We start from the raw sequence: 26416 nt of genomic DNA on the forward strand, positions 1-26416 counted from the left end.
AAACATATATTCGCTCACCAACACACAAATAAATACACTCAGTCACCCAAACAACTGTTTCCACATGCACTCTTAAACCTATAAACCTAGTCAATCAACCATTCACACATCTATGCATAGAGTTACACACACCCCATCCAACCACACACAAACTCAGTGTCCCATACAAATACTCACCCAACTAATCAATAACTAATATACACACTCATGTAGTTAGTGACCAACTGATGCAGCATGTTATACAACAGAGACAGTGCTGCACACATTCACATAGTTTAGTTACTAATCCATGTATTAAGTGAGACACTTTTAATTACTCACTTAAACAGTCAGACAGCTACTAAATCCTCCATCCAGACAGTTATATATCCACTCAATCTTCAATAAAGATTGGTATATATAGAACACATATTTAACTTTCAAACTAAACCACATTCACTGGATGATGTCATCAGTGATGTCATCAGTGATGTCACTGACCATGTCATGAATGATGCAATATGTGACATCATCAGCAGTGCATTGCGGGCGCGCGAGTTATAGTTAACAGAACTAACTATAACAGAGGAATTTCTATGGTTTTGTACGAGTGAAATGGCCAGCAAACTATAACACCCCTGAAACCTGTTTTTTTCTGTGAATATATATATATATATAAATATATATATATATATATATTTGCCTTCCAAGTGCCTTGAAAGGACATCAGAATTAACAAAGACAGACAAGTCCTTGGCTCTAAGATATTAAAATTGCCCAAATGTGAGGGAGGGGTTGGTCCTCTAATTTAAAAAATATATAATGTTGCATTTCTTGTGGCACAATATTCATTAAATCTATCATTCTTTTGCTCACCATGCCACCCCAGTTTAGACCTGGCCATATGCAAATCAGTCTTGACACTGTGCCTCATGGAAACAGTCCAGCCCGTACTGCCAAGCCAGGTCCTCCCTGGACCAGAAACAAGCATCCTAGGACCGGTTTCGGGGTTTCACCCCTCTTCAGCCAGGATAGCTTGATTCCAGTGGCACAGTGAGCCCAGCACCCACGTCTGGGCATAACTGGCGCACTAAGGGTGAGAAAGCAAAAGACACACAATTGATGGACGGAATGCAGAACAAATCAGACGTGAGTCCCGTGCTCTCCATGCCACTGGAATCAAGCTATCCTGGCTGAAGATGGGTGAAACCCCGAAAACGGTCCTAGGATCCTTGTTTCCAGTCCAGGGAGGACCTGGCCTGGCAGTTCGGGCTGGACTGTTCCCATAGGGCACAGGGTCAAGACTGATTTGCATATGGCTGGGTCCAAACTGGAATGGCATGGTGAGCAATAAAACAATGGATTTAGGCCCAGATATCTGTACTGGGGTGAATGTATGACATTGCTCTGCATTCTGTCCATCAACAGTTCTGGAAATGGATTATTATACTTAGACGCTGGCAATTCTCATTTTCACATACTCTTCATGAATCGTCTCCTTCCAGGTCTAACATGTGGTCTAGCCTAGATTCATATATTACCGCTTGTTCCTCAATTTAGAGCATGTCATTTAGTGTTCATTTGTCAATACACGTTCACTGTAGCCCCCTTTTTGTTTTATTTACTCTTTATCTCTTTTATGCAATAGTTTTTTATATAGTATTATATATGGATGCAAATGGATGCTTTATATTCCTTGTATTTGTAATGCATTTCAATCTTCATAGTTCTGTGTTATTTTCTGTATTTTGTTTATTACATGAGAAAAGTACATTTAATAAAAAAATTAGAACACAAAAAAAAATGGGAGGAAATCTCTTGTACAAGGTTAGGCATGCCTTCATCGGGCAGCACATGTGTATATCCCAATTAGGTATTACAGGATTGGTTCCCTTTAGGCAGTATATGTATTAATCTCAGCATAAACCGGCATACGTATGTCCCTAATGGTCAGCATAGTAATGGACTGTACTTTCAGGCTGTATAGATACGCCCCCAGTAGGCAGTAGCAATGATACCTTTCCAAATCAGACATGTACTTTGAACCTCCCAGATAGCCGCATGGATACTATGTCATTGGGCAACAGGGACAATTACACGTTATATGTAGTAATGCCCCCAAATGTAGTATAACTAGGGCACATTTGGGCAGTATTGGCAGAATCTTGAATATAATATATACTGTATTGCATAGGAATGCATAGTATAGAATATTATTTTGTTTAGGATAGAAGTGCACCATAGGCTATATCAGCATAGCCCAAGGACAGTGTAGGTCCCAAGGAAAGCATCACGATGAGCATTGCGTACTGGGGTGACTACGGGCGGGAGGGGTCGCCAGGCTGGTTTCAGAGGAGGTTCATCTACATCACTCTACAAGTTCATCTATGTTTTAGAGCAAGAGCTTAGAGTGGTAGTAAGGAATACGCAAGAAGGATGCAGGGGTCCAGGATCCCCAGAGCTGCAGGGGTTGACCAGACAAACAGCAGGCTAAGGAGTCCCTCTTGAGCCCAGCCTCAAACCCCAATCTTGGCTCCCTCAGAAGATGCCTGCCTGAGAAATGCCACACCATGGCCACCTAGCTACAACGTCCTTGGGAGTGAGAAAATGTAGTTGTCATCGCGACTGTTCAATCTTACATCGTTTCATCGTAGAGTTTAGGATATGTTCTAGCTAAAGAAAACAAAGAAATGAGCCTCTGTTTTGCTTCTTACTGCTATTTTAGTGAATGAGAGCGAACTATGAAGAACGGATGAAAAAAGTAATTTACATAAGGCTCTGGGAGTCTAAAAGGAACCAGAGCTCCTTTAAGAAAGAACTACTAAAATCAGTGGTGGTTTAAACATAAACATCCCAAATGTCTAAGCAAAAAGCACAATCGTGCTGTACAGAATTTGTTGATCATTAGTCAATTGCGAACTTTTGAATCTGTAAATTGTAGAGTGAAATTATGTTTGCTGAGGATTCGCAATGAAAGAGGTGTGTCAACAAAACTTGGCATAATTAATATGGGACCTCGAAACTGCAGGTACCGGCGTGCAACAGATTTTTGACGAAAAGACAAGATTGGCAGAAGGAGGCACCTGGCGAAAAAACGCTGAGCAGATGTAAGAAATGTTCATGTAGGAAATTGAGGGGCATATTTAAATCGAAGTGGCGGAGCGCGGCGTTAGCCTCCTTGGCTTAACTCCGCGCTCTGCCACTTCTGAAACGCAGGGCTGCACCATATTTACAAGGATACAGTGCAGACCTGCGTTTTCCCCTGTGCTGGCGCTAAACTTAGCAGCCTAGCACCAACACAGGCACCATTGCAAGATAGTGCAAGGGTGTCTGCGTTGAGGGGAAATCCCCCTATTTACAAGGGTGGCATCTATAGGAGGCAGTGCCAAAATTAAGACCAAGGGAAACCTGGTCTTAAACAGGTGAAACGAGGAGAAATGTTTTATTTCTCCTCGTTTTGGCTGTTTCCATGTGTGTTGCGCAATGCAGCACACATAGAAAAAGCAAAAGGCAATTGATTGTTTAGGTGCAGGTAGGTCCACCTTCCTGCACATAAACAATTTTTAAATGGCGTTTTGTATCTTTTATGTGTGCTGCTTATTGCAGCACACATAGAAGCTACAAAACTTCATTTTTTGGGGATTGTTTATGCGCAGGAAGGGCCACCTTCCTGCACATAAACAATCAATTGCCTTTTGCTTTTTCTATGTGTGCCTCGCAATGCAGCACACATGAAAACAGCAAAAACGAGGAGAAATACAGCTTTTTTCCTTGTTTCACCTCTTTAAGACCAGGTTTTCCATGGTCTTAATTTTGGCGCTGCCTCCTATTTATACGACCCTTGTAAATAGGGGGCAGCATCAACAACAATAGGTGTTGAGGTGGCACGCCCACCGCAACACCCATTGCCCTCCCCTTTCACACTAAGTACAGCGTGAAAGGGGACCCTATTTACGAGGCAGCATTAAGCCACGTTCAGTGGCCAAACTCTGCCTTGTAAATAAGGTAAAGCACATATCGCCATTACAATGTTGCTAAAAGTGACGTTGTGGAGGCAATAGGGTCTTGTAAATATGCCCCTAAATTTGACTATTGCAGGATTTACTGAGGATTTTGCAACTGCAGCCACCCTTGTCAGTAACTAGAAGAATGAAATTGTGTTTCCTCATAGAACATAATGAAACAGAAGAGGGTCTCTTTAAGTTACACTATACATTTTTTGAGGAGGGCGGTACGAAACATGTAAATGAATTGCCAATTCAAGTAACACTCTTTTGTTCTTTAACAAATGCATTTACAGCAGTGATGGAAGCATGCATAATAACCGCTCAAGGTCAAACACTAACCGCTAGAGGTCACAACATCTCAGACATATGTTAGATAACAAGTGTCCTTCATGGACGCTGCATACCCCGAACGTCCCTTCATCATTTCCACGAGTAAATTATCAATTCATTCAGACAGATGCCAGGGCCTGCACTTTAAACACTGTTTATGTCTGAAAGTAATGACCTCTTTACTGGATTTATACATTTACCTGAAGAGTGTAATTAAAATGTCTTATTTGACAAACAAGAAGGCTTCTGGTTTCAGCCTGGGCTCTCTGCTAATGCATAGGGTGCTTTTCCAATACAGCCCTTGAGACAGAGCGGGCGCAAACAATGTAATGTGAGTAAAGACCACAGATCAGCCTTGGCTGCAGAGAATAGTGGAAGGGATTTCTTTTCATAATGGGCGCGCAGATTTATACTTGGAGAAAGATGTTTTTTATGCAATGATTTTTGCTCAGAATGGAGTCAAAATAATGACACCTGTCTCACTATCTTTTTTCCAACCCTTATACCACTGCTCTGAACTCAGGGGTCTTACCCACCTCGATGTGAAATGTGTGCAGGAAATACAGGAATACTTGTCCCAAAATGATCTGCTCCAAGGACAAAGGCTCTTAACATGGTGTACTAAAGTCAGGGGGGATAAGGATGCTGATGGTGCAGTGACCAAACTCTACATGTCACACAGGACTCGCCATCAATACATCTTTATTCGGCTTGAATAGCCATAAGAGAGTGCACCAAAGACATGAATCTTGTATCCTTCACAATTAACCAACAGTAAAATATATTTAAAAAATTGCACTCCACCCCCTTACTCTATGCCACAATTATCAATTCCCTCTAAAGATTACAAGTGATCTGACAAAACACAGGAGTATTAATAATGTTTCCATTAAACTCAAAAGTGTCTTCTTCCAAAATTGAATTCACTGTACAGTCACCTTCACCAAAAAGTGCACAATTCTAAACAACAAAAGTATAACAAAAATATGATTTGGCCGTAAATTGTTATTGCTCTGGGTTTAAAGATGAGAATAGGTTACCTGAAATATTGTGATACTATTCAGTAGGACTGATATTGAAGAATAAAAAACACATTACTATCAGAATCTTCAATAGATTGATTTCTATATACAAAATTACAAGCGTCCATCAAATGTATTGTGCTTTAATACATACAAATGGAAGTCACTCTGTGATTACCCTCCAAAAACGATTTATGTATGGTACAACTCCCTATAAATTAATAGGCTCTGCCCTAACCATCAGTTAATGTGCGGTCATAATAAACAAAACAATACAACATTTAAAATCAGGTACTCCTATGAAAGGTAGTGGAAATTGTCTCTAAAATATGAAACACGATATAGTTATTTTTCTCACGAAAAATTATGTGGGTCTACTGATTTGAACGGATCGAACCCCCTAATTGAACTGATAATAACTCATCCTCATGAAATGGGTGACTCTACAAATTTCTTGATCAACATGAAATGAAATCTACTTTCTAAAGATTAAAATCCCACTAAAATTACCATATCCAATAAAATTCATGTGTCTATACATTTCAGCTTCATGAAAATATCTACTAATGGTAAACTAAACAGTTCAAGAATTTTTAAAAAACTTAAAAACACACCCTTCTAAAAATTTCAACAAGATGTAACTCTCAAATGCTTTATGTCCGGTACAGCGCAAACTTAATTAGATACTGAATACGTTAAAAATCATGTGATACATAGAAAACAATTGAATCAATTTCCCAAAAATCAAAATCCCCTTACAGTTTGTTTTCATTTTTGACGTTTTATATAGCCCAAACTTGACTCTAAAGTATCAGAGCGCTTTACATGAGCACCACTTGCATTACAGAGGGACAGATTCATTTTTGTTAGGCACGGGGAGATAAAGTGATTTGCCCAGAATGTTGAGCGTCCCTTGCCAAGACCTGAACCCGGTTCCCCAGCTTCGATGTCGACCGTTCTAGCTGTTAGGCTACATCCTTTCAGTTACTTTATCTGTTTGCAACCTCTGTTCCATGAATTCATGTTTATGAGTTTCCATTGATGCGTTCTATGAAAGTATTAGGAGGGAGATCTGACAGACAGAGCCGAAACTCTGATAGATTGATGCAAGGTTCAATCAAGCTCTCAGTGAAGGTGGTCATAGTATTAGAATAGTTCATGGTACTGGCAAGGAGTGCTATTTGAGGGTATTTGGACAAAATATCAGAAACACAAATATCTTGGGACAGAATATTGTTTCAAAAATATTGAGGAGAAGAATATTGTGTAGGTCATTTTCTATGGGTAAGTAATGTTTTACTATATACAACTGCACATATATGTACCTTGACAATATATATATACGTAGATCTAAAGTTACGATTAATACATTTATACTGACCTATTTGCACTTACCTACTGGATATTCTTGTCCTCGATGGTTTTGACACGATATTCTGTCCACACGATATTTGTGATTCTGATAATCCGTCACTGATCCTTGTTTGAGTTTTGTGGTTCGTCCTAGAAGTTTCCTCTGTAAAAATGGCTGGGGGATTATGCCTCGGCAAACGAGACTTAAAGGCATCATCTGTACCTGTACTAGTCATTTCAGTCATTTCCAGATGTCACTAGAAAAACTACTTCAGGGTGAGCGTGCGGCCTGCCCAGCATTTGAGACTTCAGAGGCCAGCAGCGGTGATATCATTACTCAACTATATATGGTATTGTTGTAGTTACTAACTGGACACAGCTCCACAGGCTCAGTAGAGTGGAGAGACTGCATGCTATATTTCCCTCAAAAGCCCCTTTCCAAGACATGACCCAAGTTAAAACCATCCTGGACACTGCATTAGAATGCTTTGCCTCCTAGGGATCACTGCACACAAGAGAGTATGTTGCCATCACACCCAGGACAAGGAGCCCCTGTATGTGATGTGAAACTACGAATAATGCAAAAAAAAGGACAATTCGAAGGTCATCTCATTCCGGTGACAACCCCCCTCCAGCCCCTTCCCCCATACCCCATACCCCGCACCCTAACTCTTTTCACCTGTGATTTGCTCATATTTTGACTAAGGATCATGCTGAAGATCAGCTGTACAACAGGAAAAAGATGAGGAAGGAGTTGTTTTGACTTATTTCATGGCGCCTCAGGAGTTGTAGTTGTATTGATCAAAACAGTAGAACATTTTACCTTAAATGCTATTTATTTTGTGTTCCAATTCAGCATTGGTGTTGAAAAAAGTAAATTTATATCCAATCCAATCCAAAAAGCTTTATTCGACAAATAAATGTCATAAAAGCGAAATACAGCTAATAAAGCTCATTTTTGTTACAAAAACTTCAGTGCAGTAATTTTAAAAATACAATAAAAAGATTAATAAATATACATCAATCTTACACTTAGTTAAGATCATATTGAACAAGTAGAATAATGCATTAGATAAAAATTTTGGATTGTCCTAGTTAGAAATACAATAAGTAATTAAACATACACATTGACTACGAACATGGATGCCAATCATCAACAGAGCAAGTGGATAGGAGAGATCTTGATCTTATAGCCCACATCCACCGAAGATACTCGGCTACAGCTATTGCAATACCCGGGAGAGTATCATTGCGCAATATCCTCATTGCTTTGCTACATATTCTGATAGCTGTATATGCTGGGCACACAAAAAGGACATGGGCATAGGACTCTTCACACATCTCGCAAAAAGGGCATTTACTGTCGCCCTCACTTGCCCACTTAGCCGTAAATGTTCGCAAGAGCAGAGTCCCCACTCTAAATTGGAAGTACAGCTTCCGGTCATAAGGTTTGAATATAATATCCCAGTACATCTCCAATTTAGGTCGGGGTTTCACTGTTAAGAAAAGCCCTGTTTGGGATGAGCTATCACATTTATTACAGGTATTATAATAGACCATATTCCAGTATCTTTCTTTTACAATTTCTTTAGATGGAATTGGGTTATTCATAGGGTTATCCCATAAGTCTTGCATGCCAATGTTTATCAATAATGCTCACAAAGCGAACGAATATTATGAAAAGTGTCTGCCTTAATTATATCCCTAAGGCCTTCAGCGTATGGTAGCAGTTCTGGTGTGCTCCAGATTCTGCGCCAATACAGAATAGGGCGCAACCTGGCAAGATCAACCAGAGCTTCACGGCTAAGGTCTAACAACAAAGGCAGTGTCGGAGTGCTTTGTGGAAGAGCAGTAATGTTCCGAAGAAAGAGGTTTTCAGCTACAGTGAGCTGGGGCATGTTCTCAAGACCCCAGAGTTCTGCCCCATATGACACCGAGCTCACAACCTTCATTTTGTGTATTTGTAGAACTGGGCTAGTTGGCCTAGTCAGAGAAGCATTGAACTCTTTTTGTAGGATACCGGACAGCTTTCGGAGCTTTAGTGTGGCGGCATCTATTTGGCAGCTCTATCGCATATCTTTCTGCAACAACACACCCAGATAGGTAAAAGCATTAACTTGCTCCACTAAACGGTTATCTAAAAAATATTCCTCCTTTAAAAGTTCTGTGAGGATTAAACGCCATGAACTTGGTTTTAGTTACGTTGATTTCCAAACTCCGAGTGGTGCAGAACTTTTCAAAAAGGTGTAATGCTTTCTGCAAACCACTCGGGGTCTTAAAAATTATCAGCGTATCTTCGACGAACATCAAAATGGGTATTTTGATACCTGCAAGGGTTGGGGCGTCAGTGGGGACACATGTTAGATGCATTAATGTTTTGTCAAACGAGCTAATAAAATAGGTAATATACAGCATCACTGGAGGGTTGAACATTTTTCTTAGGATATGATCTACTGCAAAGAATGTTTCCCACAACTTCCACATTGTCCTTTTACTTCCAGGTGATGGCAGGAGAACTGCACACACATTTAGGGGCCTTATTTAGAAGGAATTAATACAGCACGGTGCCGCAAGCCATTTGGCTTCGCGGCACTGCTTTGAATCCGAAGCAAAGGGATGCGTCATATCTACAATGATATGATGGACCTCCTTGATCTCCCCTGACCTGGCGTACAATTAGCTGCCCTGTGTTGACGCAGGCACCCTTGCACTATGATGCAAGGGTGCCTGCCTCACGGGGATAATTGTTTTTGTGCAGGAAAGGGACACCTTCCTGCACAAAAACAATCACAAGAGGTGATTTCCTCTTCCTATGTGTGCTTCAGAATGAAGCCCGCATAGAAGGAGGTAAAAAGAGGAGAAATGAAAACTCTTTGTTGCGCCTCCCTATGCCTTCCCTGGGAGGCGTAGCATTCAGACGCATTTCCAGGTTTACGATTCCTCGTGAATCTGGAAATGCAGCAGAAGCCATGGGTGTTGTGTGGGAACACCCACAGCAATACCCATGTCACGCCCCTTTCACCGCAAAGTGTTGCGTGAAAGGGGGCCGTATTTACAAGGACAGGAAATGCCACGCAGGGTGGCTTTAGTGTCCTTGTAAATATGGGGCAGCAGGTTGCACCGCCGGTGCGTCACAACAAAAGACGGACCGGTGGCGCAAGGGGCGTGTAAATAAGCCCCTTAGGATGCATGCAACATGAGATTTGCTGCAAGATTGAGTGATACCACAAAGCAGTACTTTTCACAGATCTATGGGTTACTAGATGATTTCCGTTTGGTTGTGGAAAATCGATGGAATACTTAGGACTGTCACAACATTTGCAAAGTTGTTTGTTTCATTTGTGTCAATATTGCAATGTTTGTAATAATGTTTGCTGCATATATTCTTATTTAATGGACGAAAACAGTTCTTCATAAGATGTCTTTTCAAGAAACATATGTCATTCTCCTCATACGCAATTCTACTGTGCATAGAAAAGCCCCATATAAGGTAAACCTACAGAATAAATACTGCATACATTTTGGATCTTGGCTGCATTAGCATGGAGGGGCATTTCTCTCCATGCTCCAAGAAACACCAAACCAGATTAATGTGTGGTAAAAACGAATGTAATGTATTGTAATAATTGCCCAGAAGGCCACCTGTGATGGAAAGTAGGTTGTTGGTTCACTATCACTGTGCCTGCATCTCCATTTGTAACGAGTACACTCCTAAGGAGGCCTTTACCGATGAGTGCAATGGGTTCTATATATCCTGCTCACCTGGGTCTCTGAACCTCTACCTTCCAGAAAGCCAACAGATATCTGGAGCATGTGCTATCAAACAATGAGAGACCTATGTAGGGGCACATCCTTCCTCCAGCGCCCAGAGACTGTCAGTATTTGTGCACAGGTAGAATGTTCTTATAGCTGCCATGGCCAAGCAGAGGAGAATATATAACAAAAGGTGGAGGCGGGGCTCCTGCACCAAGCCTGACCCTCAATCTGCTCATCTGCCCGACCTCTGGAAACTTACCCACTGTCTGGAAGCTACATGTAGATGGCGGCCTTAATAAAGTACAATGAAATCACACAGAGAGCCTCATCTGTCACGCCTCAACATAGAACAGTTGCTGAACACTTATAAATGACTATGTTCAAGATTCACGCCTGCGGGAGCTCGAAGCAAGATCCTAGACCACAGCGATTCCAATTGGCTGCCATCAGCCAATAAGAATGGCCCTACCATTATTCTAATCGAAGACATGCTAATCCAATTGCTGCTGTTTTAGTTTAAGGTTCTTCTGAAGTCGGAAAGCCTTTGCTACTTTGAGAACAGAGTATGAGATGTAAACATGAATTTGTGGGAACAGAGAAACAGAACAATTTCAGAACAAAGGATACATTCGTGCCACTCTGTTTGAATTGTATTAAGTACTCATTTTTTGGTTTACTGTTGTAGACAAAAAACTCTTCCAAAAATAATCAACTGACAATTTTAGATTATCTTTCAAACTTGCAATTTCATTAAATGCCTGAATGTTATGTTAAACTGTTTTCTAAAGCGCACAAATACCCGGGGGTGTCTTGACACTGACTCAATGAACAGATTGAAATGAAAAAAACTTACTGACAACCAAATAGACATCTTTTAAAGGTTTCTTAAATGAGAGCAGAGTGTTCATGGATTTGACATAGAGAGGAAGGGTATTCCAAATTTTGGATGTGCTGATTACAAAGCTTCTACCACCCCAGGATGAGCACTTAAATTTTGGGTATATAGCATTTTTGCCCACGAGCAATCAACAGGTTTTAAAAAGTGTCAGGCCCAATAGTGAACACTATGTACAGCCATTGTATTAACATTTGATCTACTTGAGCCATAAATATTTAGAGCTAGATAAATGCAGCTTCAAGTTTTAATTACCATGCATCTATCGCAGGGAATCCTCAATTCCATTTATTGTAAACATATCGATCCTAGAGAAGGGTCACCAGATGGATTCCTTCCATTCTGACACAACTTTTCAAGGCTTCAAACCATCATTGTTTTTGGTGAGTGTGTCCAACTGATTCCTCTGAACTTAGAAAACTGCTGCTATGAATTGTTCTCTTAAATGAAAGGCTAGTACTAGAAACCAGGGCCCTTTTTACAGATAGGGTGTACTGTCCCTCTTTGCACCGTGGCATACTCAGTGTTTTAAATGAAAATATAGAAGTGTAGGTACTCACTATGTGCCTCCTAAGGACCTGTTTGATTCTGCGCACGCGTCCATGATACCGTGCTGGTGCAAAGACATGCCCTTATTTGCATGGGGCCACACCCTCATGCAAATGAGGACAGACTCTCTAATTATAGCATGGTGCCCCAGTGCTATCAGCATTACAGGAGGGGCCGCACAGGTATCTGTAGCCCCTTCTGTGCTACCATAGTATGCCAGGGGTGCACAAATTGGGCACAAATGCCTGTTGCACCATGGCACTATGCGTAATACGGCCCCAAGTCTCCCAGTCTCTTAAAGTTATTTGGTGATTCTGAAAGCCATCATTCTAATCAATGCATTCCATTGGCAGGGGCGAGGCTTCATTTTCTCGACTTTCTCATTTTGGGAGTAGAAGGATAATTTAGCCTTGTAAGTGGGCAGGACTTAGATATCACAGTCTACGGCCATGAATCCTCGCTCGCAGAGTGGCTTTCGTAGGTTACAAAATAGTATTTTTTCTACATCATGTTTGCAGATATGAGAACAGTGGCATTTGGTTTTGCCCAAGATCATGGAGTTCAGTCAACATCTCTGTTGTAGATCTGTCAAAGGTACCCAAGCTTTGCAAGATATGGTTTTTAAATCAGATGCACGTTGTGGTTTAGTTTTGATTTGCTTATTGCAAGGATATGCCATTGAGTTACAGAATGCAAAGTGCCATTAGATTAAAATCCAGGACTGGCTAGTGGTGACACCGTTTCACGTGGCCTGGGGCCCTTTTGGTGGCCATGGGCCATCCTGGCAGCTATGGGCCCTCCTGTTAGCTGTGCGCTCTTGCTGGTGGTTATGTGCCATCCTGGGGGTTAGGGGCACTCCAGGTGCCTATGGGACCTCCTAACATCTATGGTTCCTCCTGGGGACTATGGGCCCTCCTGTCAGCTATGAGGACTATGGGCCCTCCTGTCAGCTATGGGCCCTCCTGGTGGCTATGGGCCCTCCTGGTGGCTATGGGCCCTCCTGGTGGCTATGGGCCCTCCTGGTGGCTATGAGCCCTCCTGGCAGCTATGGGCCCTCCTGGCAGCTATGGGCCCTCCTGGCAGCTATGGGCCCTCCTGGCAGTTATGGGCCCTCATGGCAGCTATGGGCCTTCCGGGCGACTATTGGCCCTCCTCTGGGCTATGGGCCGTCCTGATGACTATGGGCCCTCCTGGCGGCTATGGGACCTCTTGGTGACTATGGGCCCTCCTGGCGATTATGGTCCCTCCTGGCAGCTATGGGCCATCCTGGCGGCTATGGGCCCTCCTGGCTGGTATGGGCCCTCCAGGCCTCTATGGACCGTCTTGGTAGTTATGGGCCCTCCTGGCTGCTATGGGCCCTCCGAGCAGCTATGGGCCATCCTGGGAGCTATGGGCCATCCTGGGAGCTATGGGCCCTCCTGGCTGTTATGGGCCCTTGTTGCAATCAAACGAAGTTATCAATAAGGTAGATTCAAGTAGTTGTTTATTGGTTGATGATAAGATGGTAGTTACATAGTAGATGAATTATATGAGGTTGGTAAATGGTGATGTACAGTCCATATATGGTCCCACCAGGAACTGCATCTCTGCTGCTCAGCCCACTCTCCCCAACTGTCATACCTCCCAGTCAGGCAGGCACACCAACATTCCAATGGTCATCAGGCATTCCACTCACACACCCAAGCAGACTGGCTAAGCAGCAACACACGTAGATACAACACATCCCCCTTCTTTACAAAATCAAAACACCAGTAGAAACAAGCCTAATGAGATAAACACAACTATGCAGAAGACTTGTAGAAACATTGCATTCAGAAAATATATCTCAAATGAAGCAATGATGTATCATCTCAAAAGATAATGAGAATGTGAAATGAAAGAAGGTAAAATAGAAAAGAATTAATGCAAAGACAAGAGATAGTAAGAATACGAAACGAATGAAGATATATAGAACAAAAATAAGTGCAAAAGAGAATATAAGAATACTACACAGCACCCATCCCCTTTCCTTGGAAAAATAATCTAAAAAAAAACCATGCAAATACAGAGAATTGGAAAAACAAGAATGGAAAAATACGATATCAAGAATTCAGGAAAAGAAAGAAATTCACATGGAAAGAAGATTTCATCTTGAAAATGAGAATAGGACAAAAACTATCCTCCAAATTAGCATATTAAATTAAATTGAATTGTGTATTCAATTCTTGACAATTTCAACTCTGCACATTGTGCATTCAATATTTTGACAATTTCAACTCCGCACATTGTGCATTCAATATTTTGACAATTTCAACTCCGCACATTGTGCATTCAAACTTTTGACAACTTCAGCTCTGTGCATTCAATATTTTGACAACTTCAACTCCGCACATTGTGCATGCAATATTTTGACAACTTCAACTCTGTGCATTCAATATTTTGACAACTTCAACTTCTCCTTAAATATTGAGATCACTACCCATTAACCATTTCAATATAAAGTATGGGTACGCTGCCCATTGCGCATTTTGACTAAAGATGGGTACACAACCCACTGCGCAAGTAACAACCGAGGGAAAACAAATAAAGGGTAATGCAAGCGCAACACTGCTGCTAGGCACCACAAACTGTGTAGGGTAAAACCAGTGTGAAGGGTGTGCGCACTACCCCCACTGAAGAATGAAACTAGTGTAAGGAGACCAGCTCCTAAACACAAATACCCTACAACAAAAAATGCCAGTTACCCTGAAAGTATCTAAGTCAGGAAACAAATAAGGCAAAGCGTAACTCTCGATGAAGTGTCAACAGAAATCATAATGTAGATATTATGAAGGATGAACATCTCCCAACTGTGAGATGTCACTAACATTGTAATACAACTAATAAAGCATGCATAACACATAAGAAAAGCATGAAAACATATGAAGTAACCACAGTGGAAAACACATGTCAAGAACACTGTCCATTGAAACACAATAAACTAAAACAAATAAAGTTGTCACCGTAGTTCCACTTTTAAGGATACTTCACTACGATGATACCAAATCATCCAGACTGGAAACATTCGGCATTGTGTGCTTCAATTGTTGAGGTTAGTTCAGAAGATTTTTTTTCCTTTTTATCAAAGCGACTGTTCATTAATCCGCACTACTACCGAACATCTGAGCTTAACAGGCATTAGGAGAATTACAGGATACGATGTCCTGGTGTTTTCCCAGGAAAAAACGTTATTGTCCTCCAAACGTGGTTGGCAGAAAGAGCACCGTTGAATGAACCGCAGTAGACAGCGTGGCTAAGGTGAACAACACTGGTGGAAACGCAATATGGCGGCACGCTGCATGATGCAGTGCCGGATGGCTCACCGTACGTCCGTGCACACAAGCGTCAAGGAGCAGCTCTGACAGGCATGGAAACAAAGACGCTTTACGAGAAATGCAGGTGAGCTCGAGCGCGCTGAGGAAACCACGCGCAACATTTTCAAACGGCAACGCGGTTTACTAACGGCTCACCCCCTCAACATGGCTCAAAGTTTAGAAAATAACACGGACAAAAACTCACCTAAGACATGGGTAGAGCACCATACTTGCCCATGCCTCAAGTAACGTAACACTTGTCCAGTAGCACATCGTGTCAGTCAAGGAGCGCCTGTCTCCAAAACAGTAAACTAATTATCCAATGCCACACTAATGTCCATGGTGATAGCCGCAGCCTTGCTAGAACGAAGATAAACGGTGTCTTCTGACATCAGATAAATGACATCAAGTTTCTCAAAATGTTTGAACACGTTGCTAGATACTGCTGAAGCCAGTAGTTTAAAGATCGTGGAACATTTTCTTTCTTTTTTTTTCATTTAAAGTTCACGGTTCGGTAGGCAGGATTCTGAAAGTAAGCCAGTCTTAAACATATATTGATTAACGCTGTATCTAATTTCTTTTGAAGTATAAAACCATAAGTATGAGGAATGTGAAGCGCCCTGGGTAGGCTGTCCAGATGGTGAAGGACACTGGTGGGACCTGCGAGGGCGTTCTTTTCCTTGCTTTGTTTTTAAAGTTGCTTTGCTTTACGTAGTTTAATGTACCAATAAAATCCAGGGTAAATGTAAATTTCTTCACCTTCAGTAGTCTTGTCACGCAGGGTTTCTTCCAGATCGTCGCCAATGTTGCAATCAAACGAAGTTATCAATAAGGTAGATTCAAGTAGTTGTTTATTGGTTGATGATAAGATGGTAGTTACATAGTAGATGAATTATATGAGGTTGGTAAATGGTGATGTACAGTCCATATATGGTCCCACCAGGAACTGCATCTCTGCTGCTCAGCCCACTCTCCCCAACTGTCATACCTCCCAGTCAGGCAGGCACACCAACATTCCAATGGTCATCAGGCATTCCACTCACACACCCAAGCAGACTGGCTAAGCAGCAACACACGTAGATACAACAGCCCTCCTGGCAGCTATGGGCCATCCTGGGAGCTATGGGCCCTCCTGGCTGCTATAGGCCCTCCTGGCTGCTATAGGCCCTCCTGGCAGCTATGGGCCCTCCTGGCTGTTATGGGCCCTCATGGCAGCTATGGGCCTTCCGGGCGACTATTGGCCCTCCTCTGGGCTATGGGCCGTCCTGATGACTATGGGCCCTCCTGGCGGCTATGGGACCTCTTGGTGCCTATGGGCCCTCCTGGCGATTATGGTCCCTCCTGGCAGCTATGGGCCATCCTGGCGGCTATGGGCCCTCCTGGCTGGTATGGGCCCTCCAGGCCTCTATGGACCGTCTTGGTAGTTATGGGCCCTCCTGGCTGCTATGGGCCCTCCGAGCAGCTATGGGCCATCCTGGGAGCTATGGGCCATCCTGGGAGCTATGGGCCCTCCTGGCTGTTATGGGCCCTCCTGGCAGCTATGGGCCATCCTGGGAGCTATGGGCCCTCCTGGCTGCTATAGGCCCTCCTGGCTGCTATAGGCCCTCCTGGCTGCTATGGGCCCTCCTGGCTGTTATGGGCCCTCCTGGCAGCTATGGGCCATCCTGGGAGCTATGAGCCCTCCTGGCTGTTATGGGCCCTCCTGGCTGCTATGGGCCCTCTTGGAAGTTATGGGCCCTCCTGGGGGCCATGCACTGCAGCCACTAGATCGCGTCTCCTAGCTGAGAATAGCTGCTTTGTGCTGCGGTTGCTTTAAGGGGGGCTGCTGTATGCGCTACACAGCTCACCTCCTGCTGCCCTCCTCTTCCCAGCGTGTTTACCTCCTTCACTGGTCCAACCCACGCCTCCCCAGCATGTGCACAGACTGAAGCCAGCCCAGTGAGGCAGTGAGACTGAAGCCAGCCAGAGTGCAGGCAACAGGACCTGGTCTCAGAGCGCAGGAGGCGGCTTGGCCCAGGGAAGGGGATGTCCAAGACCACCCTCGGACAGACGAGTGGTGGAAAAGAAGAGAAAGTGGAAACAGCAGGTGTATCTCATGTAAACAAGCAAGGAGCCCAGCGCTGGTCCGCGAGGGCCACAACTCAACCAGGTTTTCACAAGTCTCCTGCATATGAATGGAAGTTTATCACATGTGGCTATTGTGAGTTCACAGTGTGCAAAGTACTTAAAACTTTTTAAAACTTCATGAAGTTTAAAGTAGCAGGTTTTAATAACAGGCTTTAACGGGACCATTCATGTCTGGTTATATAATTCTTTATGTATTACAGAGTAAACTATGTCAGAAGAACCAGACATAAGTGAGGGACCTCTCAAGGGTCCATGGTTCATGTGTGAGTGGCTCAACTAGTCTGGTTTTATTCTCTATATTCTGATAATTGTGGTCTTAAATTTTTTAAGGGACATTGGGGTCTCCACCTCAGTCACGTCACCACAGAGCTCACGATTCCACGCCTGGGCTTTTTATTTACAAAGCATTGCTATCAGGCGTGTTTATCTTACTGCTTCAATGGAAGCGGAAGATGACTGCAACACCCAGAATGCATCGGGTTGTAATATGAAAGCCCAGGACTGGATACACTGTGTTCGCGATAACATGAAGTGACATGCCCACCCTGCACTTCAAATGCGAAGTGCAAAGAACACACTTGAGTTAGGTGAGCTACAGTGGCTACGAAAGGGGAAGCTTTACAGCTCTGAAGTCATTGGTATTCACAGAACAACTCCCGCGTCTTGTGTTACAACCACACGTGTCTATGCAGTGTCTACAGAATCGTGGGGCGAGATTAGACCGAAAGGAAACCTTTTCATTTAATTTTTTGGACATGACATTTTTTTGATAACATCTTAAATACGGAAGACGTGAAGCAGGGGGGTTTGACGATACTACAAGTTTGATTTTATAGAATAGCATTTATCTGACCAGGTTGGGCGCCAGTCCAGCTAGTTTGAGCTTACACAAGGGCAAAATGATCTCTGCCCAAAACTTGTATATGTCACACTATTACTTAACGAATTTAGCCTGGTGACGTTTTTCTCTTGGCAAGGTACTGAATGTAAGCAACAAGGGACATGACCGTTAAGTACTGATCAGTTTCTCATACGTCACATGGGCACTTGTCATCAGTTTTATTTCTACTTAGTTAAAGGAGTTGTACCTCCACACGAAGCGCTATGAAGCGAATAAAGTACTTCATAGGCACGCAACGATGATAATTTTACAAAACAATGCTCAAGAGATGCCCCACAGCTGCATCTCACCATAAACGTCTCATGATACCTCCTACAACCCAAACTTGTTCCACGAGTCATCAACAACCTGTTGCTTTCACGTTTCAGAAAGAACTACTTTACAGCCAAGTGAACCGCGCATGTGCAGCCCCCTCCCTCCAACTCAGTTATTATGGAGGGAGGGGGGATTTCTGTTAGTGCTGGTTTTTCTCCAACATCCCTGTTTGTGCCTCGACTAGTAAGTGCTTCAAGAAGAAATGCACGTTGAAGCCAAGTAAACACACCATGACTGGCACAAGGTGTACAAGATGACACGGGGCCCCTTGGCAGTGATGTTTCCAGCACATGAAGGGCCAGGTGCAGCACACCATGGACCAAGTGCAGCACAGCAAGGACCAGGTGCAGCACACCATGAACCACGTGCAGCACAGCAAGGACCAAGTGCAGCACACCATAAACCAGGTGCAGCACACCATGGACCAGGTGCAGCACAGCAAGGACCTGGTGCATCACACCATGGACCAGGTGCAGTACAGCAAGGACCAGGTGCAGCACACCATGAACCAGGTGCAGCACACCATGAACCAAGTGCCGCACAGCAAGGACCAGGTGCATCACACCATGGACCAGGTGCAGTACAGCAAGGACCAGGTGCAGCACACCATGTACCAGTTGCAGCACACCATGGACCAGGTGCAGCACAGCAAGGACCAGGTGCAGCACACCATGAACCAGTTGCAGCACACCATGGACCAGGTGCAGTACAGCAAGAACCAGGTGCAGCACACCATGAACCAGGTGCAGCACAGCAAGGACCAGGTGCAGCACAGCAAGGACCAGGTGCAGCACACCATGAACCAGGTGCAGCACAGCAACGACCAGGTGCAGCACAGCAAGGACCAGGTGCAGCACAGCAAGGACCAGGTGCAGCACACCATGAACCAGTTGCAGCACACCATGGACCAGGTGCAGTACAGCAAGAACCAGGTGCAGCACACCATGAACCAGGTGCAGCACAGCAACGACCAGGTGCAGCACAGCAAGGACCAGGTGCAGCACACCATGAACCAGGTGCAGCACAGCAACGACCAGGTGCAGCACAGCAAGGACCAGGTGCAGCTCAGCCTGGACCAGGTCACAAAAAGTCACAAAAAGTGGTTGTAATTTGTGTACTGACGTTTTGCATTTTGTCTTTAATTTTGTGAGGAGACCTTAGCTCTCACAGGGCTCACCGGAAAATGCCCAGTTGGAGCAAGGTGCACAATGGCCTTCTTAATTAATATTAATCCTACGGCAACAAACAAATGAATGGGGCCTTCAAGGAATGGCAGACCACCATTCCTGTATTTGTATTCCCAAATGGGAAACTTCTTTTTTCTTTAAAGACGTAGTACTTTCACATTAAAAAAATAAATATATCATTTGCGAAGTCCAAGACCACTGCCTGCTCCAATCGAGGCTGTCGAAAATTATCTCCGACGAGGCTACTCTCCGACAGGAGCAGATTCTTCTTGCCAAATCCGTTCCCAGCTCCTTCGAGGAGTGGTAACTTTTCAATGGTTTACCACCACAGTTGCAGCCGCAAACCACTGGTGCATTCCACTCCAAACTGCAGCACCCCTTTCGTGCCCCATCCTATTTGGAATTCAGAATGGGTTGGTAATGCTTTCCCGATTCACAAAATGGGTTTAGGATATAACTTAAAGCCATTTGCTGTCACACACCCTGTGATTTTGCGAATTACAGGGTTTGCTACCGCAAACTTGCTTTGTATATCTGGTACTTTGTGCTAGTGTCTGAAACAACAAGATTGGCTTGAAAGTTCATCTTGTGACTTGAGTCCAGTTGAAATTTGGCACAGTGCATGAAATGAAAATATAGAAGTGCTGGTACTTCTTGCATAGCGTACTCGCTGGTACCTGTTATCTACTGAGAAGTGCTGGTACTCTCTGGTACCTGTTAGCTGCTGAGAAGTGCTGGTACTCTCTGGTACCTGTTAGCTGCTGAGAAGTGCTGGCACTCTCTGGTACCTGTTATCTGCTGAGAAGTGCTGGTACTCTCTGGTACTTGTTATCTACTGAGAAGTGCTGGTACTCTCTGGTACCTGTTAGCTGCTGAGAAGTGCTGGTATTCTCTGGTACCTGTTATCTGCTGAGAAGTGCTGGTACTCTCTGGTACCTGTTATCTGCTGAGAAGTTCTGGTACTCTCTGGTACCTTTTAGCTGCTGAGAAGTGCTGGTACTCTCTAGTACCTGTTATCTGCTGAGAAGTGCTGGTACTCTCTGGTACCTGTTAGCTGCTGAGAAGTGCTGGTACTCTCTGGTACCTGTTATCTGCTGAGAAGTGCTGGTACTCTCTGGTACCTGTTATCTGCTAAGAAGTGCTGGTACTCTCTGGTACCTGTTATCTGCCGAGAAGTACTGGTACTCTCTGGCACCTGTTATCTGCTGAGAAGTGCTGGTACTCTCTGGTACCTGTTATCTGCTGAGAAGTGCTGGTGCTCTCTGGTACCTGTTATCTGCTAAGAAGTGCTGGTACTCTCTGGTACCTGTTATCTGCCGAGAAGTATTGGTACTCTCTGGCACCTGTTATCTGCTGAGAAGTGCTGGTACTATCTGGTACCTGTTATCTGCCGAGAAGTACTGGTACTCTCTGGCACCTGTTATCTGCTGAGAAGTGCTGGTACTATCTGGTACCTGTTATCTGCAGAGAAGTGCAGGTACTCTCTGGTACCTGTCATCTGCTGAGAAGTGCTGGCACTCTCCCATTAACAGCACTGTAGCGGTGATGAGAAGTGCCGGTATTATCCCTTCCAAATTAAAGGACTGCGGGGAGTGAGTACCTATAGTACCAGCCCATTCGAAGCACTGAGGTTGGCACAAAACTCCACGCCGATTGCTGGTGCAATTGTCTTCTGACACTTGGAACATGGGTTTCAATCTTTGACACAGATACATACATTAATCTGATGTCTCCAAGTTATGAGGGCAACTTTTCCAGTTCCAAGCATCTCTTTTACAAATCAGTACCATTATAACAATCAAGACTAGAAGTCCCAGAATGCACGATTGGACATCATAGCAGTGTGCTTAGATCACGAGGCCACCCACAGCACACAACCAAGCCATGACCTAAACATGACCTGTTACTCCGGCCCCGCCCCCTCTCTCCTCACCTTTGCCAGGAGCTGTTTCCTCTCCTCTGCCTTCTGCCCTCCATCCCGCCCTGCAAACGGCATCTGCAGGGGTTTCTCTTCGCAGCACAACAGGCTCACCTTACATCCCATCCAGGCAGGTGGGTCAGTGGGGGGGTCCCCGAGTTAACAAACACCCATCGGGGTCTGGCCCTGAGACCCTGGCAACCAGCACCTCTCCTTTTATTCTCCCTCCTTGGATCAGTGTCTCAGTGCAGGGGTACCCCGGTCGCCCCCAGACCGTCCTTCCGCCGCCCTGTCCTGTCTCAGGCTCTGCACGGGCTGCGCACGAGCTCTTGGCTTCCCCCTCCTTTCACAAGAGCACAGATCCCGACCTCTGCGGATCCCAGAAGCCCCCTTAGATTGGAGAATGAGCACACGGGCGCCAAGCGCTGCGCACCACCCGACCGCGATGCAGGCGCTCCTCCGGTGTGGCGCTAGTGAAGAGCAGCAGTATTTAGTTCTGGAAGCAGCGTGTGCTTCTTTTTTTCCCTTTCTCTGCTCCTCCCACGGTTCAGGAAGTCCCAGGAGATTTGTTTTTAGGACGGGGTGTTGAAAACCCTGGATCTGTAATCGAAGAGGAGCCCCCTCTCTTCAAAGCGACCCCTTACACACGCGCGCGCACAGGCACGCACCCTACCTCCCTCCCCTGCTGTGACGCAGTACAACAGGTAGCAGGATCTCCCGGACACAACCCCTTCTGTGGCAAACAACGTGTTTCCCCGTCGCCAGGTGTAGTGCGGAGTCTGAACACGAGCTGTTCCCAGACACCAGACACTGCCTTTGCCAAGAGTGTGCCCAGCTCTTTGTTCATGTTGATTTGTGACTTGTAGATGTGTACTCACTTGCAAGAGCATGGCAGGGGATGGCAACAGGTTTAGATTGTGTTGCTGTAAATACTTGTTCATAGCGCTGTTTGTCTCCGCTAATTAATGTTTGCCCACAGAGAAGCACCCTCCGTGCGTGATTTGCGTTGACATTTGTAAACCAAGGGGCATAATTAACAGATGATCTTACAGCGCAGCAAGCCACCTTGTGCGCTGCGTGATGGGGAAGGGGCAAGAATGCGCTGTACTTAACATCACAGTCCTCTAATTTCCCAGCCCTGGCGGACTCCTTCCTACACAGCAACAATCACCCCCCCCGAGGTATTTTCTTATTTCTTTGTGTGCTGCAGAACTCATAGAAAGAGGAGGTTGCAAAGATATTTCTCCTTGATACGTCTTAACTGGGGATGCAAAGCATTTTTTATTAATTCCCATCTGTACCAGCAATGATAAATTCAGGAATGCACAAAATTCTTGGGTGGGTCATGGGACACCCACGCTCCACCCATGGAACGCCTCCCTGGGGTACACTAACGAAAGGCAGTAATTTGGTCTGTGTTGCGTTAGCTGGATTTATGAAGCCACGCAAGGTAGCCTTGACCTGCTAATAAATGGAACTTGAGAGTTGTGTCGCTCTTGCGCCCTGTTGCGTGGTGCAAGAACGGCATAACTCTTTCATAAATTTGGCCCCAAGTTTAAAGCATTCCACGTGCAAACTGCGCTGTGTGTGCGAGCCGTTATTGCCTTTAGATTCCCAACCACTGAACATCTGGAGAGCAACAGACGCAGATGACGCGCTCTCGTCTTGTGATCGCAGCCCCTTTTATGCTGCAGGAGCGCCAGAATACACTTCTATGACAACTCTCAGTCCCTGTACACCCTACAGTGGCCGGCTGGCATGTACCAATGGTAGTGGGGCAGGGGGTACACACAAAAAAATATAAATAAAGCACACTTACTTTGATGCGCGACACAACGTCCTCCCCGCCCAGGTCTTCCCTTCCAGGGAGGCTCCAACGGGGGACCCAGCCAACTCCGCTAGCTAATCCTGGCGCTGCTCTCACCGGCATGAGAGCAGCGCCGGGATTGGAGGGGGGGCCTCACTCTGCGCTCTCAAGAGCACTGGAAGCCTGTGGTTTCTCTGACTCAGCTAAGGCAGACAGGTTGGAGAAGTTTAAAATGAGTATGCCAAGCGCGACCCTGGGGGAGCGCGCACTTAGGACCCGGCCCCCGCCCCCGTGACACACCCCATAGCCCGGCCAGCTGCCTAATTGGCTGCTGGCCGGCAGTAGTCCTTCTGGGGCACCACGATGTGGGCCCAACGCAGACTTCCGGCGGGGAGGGGGGGGAGTGGAGGTGGGGCCAAGGGGCTATTTAGGCCCCGCACTCACCTTCACTCTTCCTCCGTTCCTGATTTTCCAGCCCCTGCCCTGGATGCTGAGGACCATTGCGATCTCCCACCCACCTACCCCCCACAGGGTTTCGAGTTAGGATAGGAGTGAGGGGGGTTTGCGGAAAAGGGCCCACAGAACTGTGATTTTCAGGGTTACGAGAGGCCTGCTGGCATACTCCCGAGGCCAGCACTGAGGGGAGAGACGGTAAGCTCTCCGCAGGGAGAATGGGGACACCGGCTGGAGAGGCAAGGGCGACAGGTCACACAAGCCTCCTTTGGCAGCCTGGTGGCAAGGGGTGGGCCCTCCGGAAATAGACGGACAAGGAGCGAGGGCTGGGGGGCTCACCACTCAAGGACGCAGGTGGGTTGCGCCTTGTGTGGTTCTCAATCGTTGGGGATGCGAGCCAGAAGGCCCCCTTAGTGCTGGAAGGTTTTAGGAACAAAAATAGGGTTATGAATTCTGAACGCTTGTAAATATTAAAAATGTGGTTAAGTGAATTTGTAATCTTAAAAATGTATCAATGTTATTGATTGTCATGTTTATGAATATCTTGTATTAAACATGGCCTATTTTTCCCACACCTTGGACTATTGAATGGTTTGTGGGTTCACTATGGGTGGAGCGGGGTTCCACTGGGGGGTCCGGGTCCTATGTGTGGCTGGCCGTCCCAAGACTGCCGGCCAAAGTGACATGCACATTTTAAAGTGCACAGCTCCTGCTGCCACTCAGCAGCACTAGCCCCACCCCGTCCTGTCACTCATGTCCGGATGGGTTGGTTGATGAAAAATAAAATTGTTATAAATTAGCTTTATTACCATTTAATTTTCCAGCTTTCTTTGTGGGGCGATGGTCCTCCACTCAAATGGGGGAGCCGCCCCTGGCATCCTATAGTGATAAACCTCCTACTGAATCACCATTCGCAACCGTGCACTAGGCCTCCTCTCAAAGAGTGAAATGTTGTTACACAATTCAGCACATTCCTGCACCAGCCTGCCGAATATCACAATTAAATAATGCCGCACATACCATCCATCTAATTATTGTTATTTAACCATTTCTATTTGCATGCCTGGCGTCTCAGTATGTATCCAGCCTTATGCAGAGCCAACCATGGACTGGCATGCGGGCCCAAGTAATTCCCAGTGGCAGAGAATAATTCATGCATTCCACCATCACTTTTTTTGTTTACTTCAGTTCGATGCCATAGGTGGCACACGAATGCCCAGATATGGGTTACAGGTTCAGTGTTCCGCTGCAACCAAACTGCATCTGGCTGAAGAGACCCAACGAGGGCGAGACTGGTCTTGGGCGGGTGGTGTTCTGGTTCAGAGACGACCTGGCTTAGCAGTGTGGGCTGGGCTGTTCCTATTGGAGCAGGATGAAAGCCGATGTCCAATCTTGAGGCGGCATGGCAGGCAAGAAACATGATGGAACGGGATGTGGACGAGTAATTAACAGTGGCTGACATGAATTGAAGCATCCCACCCATCCCCTGTTTGCAGTTCCGCAATTTCTCTGTCCGAGCGAATGGAAGGAAGGAAAACCTTCCACAGATCTGTCCTTAACTATTCTTCAATGTATGCGAGGCCCTGGGCCTTCTCCCAATTATTATGAAATCAAAACTCTGGAGAGAACTGAATCAAGACATCTGTGCATAAGAAGGGGAAGGAAGCAGACGATCACGCAGGGAGGGATATATTCAATTCCATGGTTGAAAAGTAAGAACATCACTTGAGCCAGCATCTTTGTGAAGACGAATTAGGGGGGCTTTAATTCGAACGAGAGGACCTGAAGATGCCAGTCTTGTTTACACCACAAACATGGGGAACGTCTGATGCGATTCTGCAGATTTGTGTCCTGTAGGCCAATCTTTGATAAGAAATCCCTGTCCTCTTGAGTGGGTTGGTGTGAATGTTTGAGTGATTTAGGGTCTTTCACCATTTTTATACTGTCCTGAAGTTTTCTGGACTAGAAGCTCTATTTATGCCATCCTGACTCTTTCCCCTGAAAAAGGAGCTAATAGGACGTCTCTCTTCTTGATCACGAAAAGAGCAGTGCCCTGTAAGGCTTCTCTTTGCACTGGATCTCCGGGCCATGGAGTGTGAACCAAATAGGCACCTTGAAAGAAGCTTTATACTTTACAACTGGAATACAGCTGCGTCACCCACTTGCCAGTACTGAAGATTAGGCCTGGGTGGAATTTTTAATAACCTGAAGTAATCGGAGTAATTTAGGTAATTTTGAGTTATTTTATTGATATGAAATTACCGAAAACAATGCGATTATACCCGTTCGCGTAGTTGTGAGTTTGGCACAGAAATCCTGCCGCTGGAGCATAGGAACAACAAACTTAGCGAGCGTGAGCAGCTGCTGGTAATGTTATTCTGCGTATAGCACTATTTTCTTAGCTCAAAATGCATCCCCGGGACCAGTTTGTACGAAAGAGTGCATTTTGGGCTGAGAAAGCAAAGCTTAAATCTGGGTTAAGCTC

General features: G+C 45.2%; 1 protein-coding gene across 8 annotated transcripts in view; it reads right to left on the reverse strand.

Moving 5' to 3' along the window:
• The window catches only part of TNS1 (tensin 1), a 1878049-nt gene extending 1856182 nt beyond the window's left edge, over positions 1-21867 (reverse strand). For 5 of the 8 annotated variants that reach the window (XM_085649997.1, XM_085649992.1, XM_085649991.1 and 2 more), the window contains exon 1: positions 21687-21864. In XM_085649997.1, the coding sequence (XP_085506123.1) occupies positions 21687-21797 (111 nt within the window). In that variant the 5' untranslated portion in view covers positions 21798-21864. Of the gene's footprint in view, positions 1-21686 lie in introns of all 8 variants that reach the window. The other 3 variants (XM_085649996.1, XM_085649993.1, XM_085649989.1) reach the window with 2 other exon arrangements.
• Between the last annotated feature and the right edge of the window lie 4549 nt (positions 21868-26416).

This window comes from Triturus cristatus, chromosome 3_2 (genome assembly GCF_964204655.1).
Source record: "Triturus cristatus chromosome 3_2, aTriCri1.1, whole genome shotgun sequence".
In the NCBI taxonomy this organism is placed as follows: domain Eukaryota; kingdom Metazoa; phylum Chordata; class Amphibia; order Caudata; family Salamandridae; genus Triturus; species Triturus cristatus.